Source organism: Anopheles darlingi, chromosome 2, assembly GCF_943734745.1.
Source record: "Anopheles darlingi chromosome 2, idAnoDarlMG_H_01, whole genome shotgun sequence".
NCBI classification, from domain to species: domain Eukaryota; kingdom Metazoa; phylum Arthropoda; class Insecta; order Diptera; family Culicidae; genus Anopheles; species Anopheles darlingi.
In genome coordinates, this window is record NC_064874.1 from 61,055,675 (window position 1) to 61,061,056 (window position 5,382).

General features: G+C 42.5%; 1 protein-coding gene across 2 annotated transcripts; it reads left to right on the forward strand.

The window, feature by feature from the left end:
• Nucleotides 1–748: 748 nt before the first annotated feature.
• LOC125948049 (uncharacterized) lies at nt 749–4,326 on the forward strand. 2 transcript variants are annotated; one of them, XM_049673687.1, is made up of 12 exons: nt 749–816; nt 897–983; nt 1,057–1,252; nt 1,316–1,480; nt 1,544–1,638; nt 1,707–1,861; nt 1,929–2,112; nt 2,194–2,449; nt 2,518–2,786; nt 2,853–3,505; nt 3,582–3,912; nt 3,981–4,326. In XM_049673687.1, the coding sequence occupies exons 1-12, from the start codon at nt 756–758 to the stop codon at nt 4,271–4,273; spliced, it is 2,745 nt and encodes a 914-aa protein (XP_049529644.1). In that variant the 5' UTR covers nt 749–755; the 3' UTR covers nt 4,274–4,326. The 2 variants fall into 2 exon arrangements, with proteins under 2 accessions (XP_049529644.1, XP_049529645.1); XM_049673688.1 differs by having other exon boundaries at nt 1,953–2,112.
• The last annotated feature ends 1,056 nt before the right edge of the window (nt 4,327–5,382 follow it).

The following is a 5,382-nucleotide window of genomic DNA, read 5'->3' on the forward strand; positions in this document are numbered from 1 at the left end:
AAACTACTAGATCTCTTCTGCACATTATTTTTCAGGTGGCTCCTGTTTTGTTATGCTTTGAAAAACTATTGGAAAATATTATTCGACTATGGTTGTTCGAGTTCCATTATATTGAGCAAGAACGAAACTGGGGTAGGCAAGCAAAACGAATGTCGACTGCCACTTGGGCAGAAACAAGTTACCAATGCTACTGATAACACACCGTATCAGTTGCGAGTGCCACTAACTCTTGTGACGGTTAGCGTATTAGCTTTGTTTGCTTTAATCGCGGTTCATAATTCGATTTTATTTTTTTGCTTAACACCCTGCCTCCAATCCATTCAGAATGGAAGCTACGATCCCGTTGGGCTGTAATCTAAAATATAAAGAGGAATTATCTCGTAGTAATGGATGTTTAATATTTTTTTCATTCTAAAAAACTAACGTTAATTTAGCTGGTTTGCAAAAAAAAGCCAAGTAATCAGGTACCACAATTTTTACCACATTTTATTACGAGCATAGCATTTCAACGGAAAAAATGATAAGCAGCCAGCTCGTTGGGCACGTCCCTAGCGTGTAATCGAATGTACAGTGTTAAAGTTCGTTTAATGAACATACATACATACATACATACATACACAGTGAACATACATAAATAATTAATGTCAAACCAATGTGCAAACATAGTGTCATGAACGTCATGAAACCATTCTTCGAACCTACTTCCTTTGAGAGGGTCTGTGTCTTATCTCAGAGTGGTTCCAGCGTTCAAAAGGATGGTGTCTTCGTCCGGTTGCGCTGCGGTAATCTTGTTTCTATCTCTACTCGTAGCAGATGGTAAGTCCCGGCTTGGTTTGGAATTGCTGAATGGGCTGAAATATTTAACTTCACCGTATTTCATCATTGATCGTTTCGAGGCGAGATATTGGAAGCTGTCATGGATAATGATGTTCCACAATCAATGGCAGGTGTGGTTGTGCCAAATGAACCCCAAAACCTCGACGGTAGGTTTGAACTTTTTCGTTGGGTTGGACTCTATCGATTAATTCAAATACATAATGACCCCCGCTTTGCAAGACTGTCATTTTCGGCACTATGAGTTTGGTGTATCTACAATCGTCAAGCCAGCATACGCCACTTACGCCTACTTGGGTGAGTTTGCACACATGGCAGCCATCGGATGGATTCAACCGGACAACAAAATTTCATGGGATTGTGGAGGATCGTTAATCTCGGAAAATTTTGTCCTAACAGCAGCTCACTGCTCTGAAATGTAAGTAATCAAAATCTAAATATATACGCTGATACGATGCATTAAAGTTTTGTATATTTACAGGGGCGATCCAGATGTGGTCAGATTAGGCAATATAGATCTGTCTGACAATTCGAATGGTCAACACGCCGATGATATTAAAATACTGGAATTCATTCGACACCCGAATCATACCTTCAAGCAACGTTATCATGATATTGCTCTATTGCTACTGGAACGTAAAGTTGAGTAAGTACACTGATAAGAACTCTGCAGGAATCAAATACATCTCCAGGCTGGTTTGCCCAACAGCATAAGTGACACGGTGACACCAGCGTGTTTGTGGAACGATGATGAGGTCCGTTTCAAAAGATTGGAAGCTGCTGGCTGGGGTGCAGCCGGGTTTGGTAATGCCAATGCCAATGTGTTGTTTGCTATTCTATCCCAATCTAACGGTTTCTTTTTCGATTTGCAGGTGAACAGAACAAAACATTAACACTTTCGAAGGTGACTCTGCGTCCTTTTGATAACGATGAATGTAACCGTATATTTCACGATGATCATAGATTACCTTATCAATTAGATAGCAATCAAATGTGCGCCGGAGATGAGCAACAAGATACCTGTCAGGTAAACATACTGTGCCGAGGGGCTGATTTCTGTGTCCGACTTATTCTGACCATTTCACGCAATCCAGGGGGACTCTGGAGGTCCTTTGCAGGTGAAGCTGCTTCACAATAGCCGAGTCACATCATTTGTCGTAGCTGTGACTTCATTCGGAATGCCATGTGGTATGGGAGTGCCGGCTGTTTTTGTTCGTGTGGCCCCTTATATTCCATGGATAAAATCCGTATTAAAAGCAAGGGGTGTAGCTGATACAGGTAGGCAAATGGCTGGTAAATTAATGAAATTTTTGGATGGTTTTGTGACTAACCATGTTCCACCCCATCTTGAATTTGAAGAATGGATTTTGGACCCTCAAGCATGCGCGCGGAAGTACGTGAATCTACGTGAATACGAACCAAGTGTTGTGATGTGGAAGAATACAACGCAAGTACAAATTGATTCGCTTAAAGCGCATTTGTTTAGAGAATCATCGATGCAGTTAGTAAGGATTCACTGGTACAACCGACAGAAGTATCACTCAAACGAATGCTACGGTGTCATCATTGATGAGAGCACAGTTCTAACACTTGCTCGCTGTACCATTGTCAATGGGTAAGAGGACCAGCTATATTTATTATAGCAAAAATATGTAACAAAGACCGTCCATCTGGCATTTCCAGGATGGCACCAACGCACGTTACGTTTGCGGGGAACAAAACGAAAATCGTCAAACATGCGCACAAACATCCCGCGTTTGAAGAAGGCTCATTTAAGAATGATATCGGAGTGCTGAAGGTGAACGAACCCTTTGAGTTCAGTACTGACTTTAAACCTGCGTGTGTCTGGACAAGGCAGAGTTTCCTGACGCCTAAGATGGAGGTCACGGGTCGGGGTCTTGTGGAACTAACTGCATTTTATGGCCGATCGTCACCCGAGTTCAAGCGTATCGGTAAGTACCATTCGTTAATCGTTTTGAAGATCCAGCAGCATTAACAAATCGAACGCTCTCTAATAGCACTAAGGCACATGGCGAATGCGCTTGGTATAGTCATGGAGCAGAAGGGTATCAACTGTTCATTGCCTAAACAGTATACAGACCGGTTACCGAGTGGACTGTCACAAGAACACGTTTGTTTCGGAGCAGAACCGTTCCTAGTACCCAACGCGTGCAGTCAGGCAATTGGAGGGCCACTACATAGGGAGGTGTTTCGCTACGGTCGTAGACTTATGTACGTGAACGCCTTGAACCTGTTCGGTAGGGACTGTGGATTCGGAGAATCGGCCGTAGCCGTTCGTCCAGCGCATCACAGGAGTTGGCTAGAATCGGTTCTTTACCCTCCAAGAAAAACAGCCGCAGTAGATGACTCTGAACAGGTTATATTCTTGAACGAAGCACTGGAGGAAGGAGACAACTGTACAGCTCCGAACAGGGTCCCGGGTGTTTGTGTTAACGTCCGTTACTGTCCCAATGCTGCGCAAGAATTTAAGAGTAACCGTGAGGTGAAATTCTGTAAAACAGGATCGCTGGTATGCTGCCCACATCAATACATTCGCGATGAAACAAACGATGATGTCGAGGAGATAGACTCTTGCGAACGTCATCAACCTCCAACTATCGTAAAGGAAGAAGAAAACGACGACAACAGTATTACATCGTCACCGCATGTGGTAAGTAGTGCATCAGTTTTTGCCAATGAACTTGTTACTGGAGCTTAATGGTAACATTCGTCTCCACTATCCTAAGGTCTCAATCGTTTGGCAATACGGTAACAAGGAGCGTGCCTGCGTTGGAACGATCATCTTGAACCGAACCGTGCTCACGGCTGCCAGCTGCATACCTTCTTCGAAACTACCATCACATGTGGAATTGGTCGACCCAAAGTTGGAGCTTCGGGCTTTGATATCTGTGGAAGATATGATAATTCATCCGGAGTTTGATAATATAACGAAGGAGAACAATTTGGCACTGATTAGAACCAAACGCACAACTATCATTGATGGATTCGCGAAGTCACGCGCTTGTCTGTGGAGAAACGCAACGCACACACCATTTATGATGGACCAGCTTCTTTTTGGTGAGTACAGCATGCTAAACATACATTCTGTATAATGTGATTCCTTTGAGAAAATGATTCATTTACAGACAATAAGACAGTAATAGCACAGAAGACCAAGCGAGCCTACATGAAGTACAACATCGACTGCCATCGTGCCTTTGGACGTGTTCTGGCAGCTTCAGAGCTGTGCTTGAAGATAGATAAGCTTGCGAAGGCCAACAAATTGATTCAGGATGGAATGCCCGCATTTTGGTCAAGACCTGATGGAGGATATCTGGTTGGAATAGTTAGCGTCGCGGAATCGTCGTTCTCGGACCGTACCATCGTTTTGTACACTCGAATCTCGTCATATGTTGATTGGATCAAATCGATACTGTAGACATGCGATTAAAATGTTAAATGGACAATATGTGAGGATTGTATTGCTGTTTAGCTGCTAATTTCGATCCGGATGAAACCGGATGTTGCATTTTCAATAACTTCCGTAAAGAAATTGGATGATTTTTTTTTATATTCAAAGCTTCCGTTAATGATTATCGAGAGTGCAATCGTCTTTAGTGGTTTTTTTATCATAAGTTTCTACTCTTTTAAGGTAGTTTTGTGGCCAACGTGAACAAAAATCACGTGCAACCAATTCGGGAACACGCGTTTCGGACTTTTAAATGGAGCTTCGTGCTGAGTGCTCACAACACTCCATACACTTAGAAAACTTATTCATCCTTGCTACCTAGATATTGTTATATACAACGACAGTGCGAAGCGAATCTCTCGAGTTCTCTGTTCGTGTTCACTCTCAATGAACTCAATGTAGCCAGGCAAATCCATGACTGGCTCTCCGTAAAGCTCAGTATTTGGGTGACAACCATATTCGATGGTTCCGTGTTTTTCGGGATGTTGGAAGTGATTTTCGGAAATAGTCCGCTCGTGACGTGAGAGCCGAAATCAAACCGAAATTCATGTATACCAGTACAGGTGAGCTGGTGGCTTGCCGTGACAGTCTATATGATAATTTTAGCTAATTACCTCATCACTGGTTGTGATATCAGGGATGGAATAATTTATGTGATATCAAGAATGGAAGCGCCCCCTCCATTTCATCATTTTCTTCGATGATCATTAATGGTTTTTGGAAGTGAGCCAACGAGAATTTCTTAAATCAATTGATGCCTTTCACTCAACATCCGTTTGTTCCAATCAAGGGGAAAGTGATTCAAATTTTTAAGCATTCTGACCCCAATTAATCGAGTAGGATAGAGTGCTTGTCCAGGGCGGGTTGGGGTAATTACAATGTTTTGGAAATGAAATGCTTTAAATGTCTTTAGCAATTATTGGTATCGATTGACAAAGTGTAGTGATCTCACATTGGCTTAAGGTGGCAGATGTGTTTGTCTTTAGTCTTACTCCATTTCAACGCATGTTGTCAGGAACGTCTAACCTGCAGTGTTTGCAGATTAGAATTAGATTAGGTCAAGATCAGAAATTCATAGC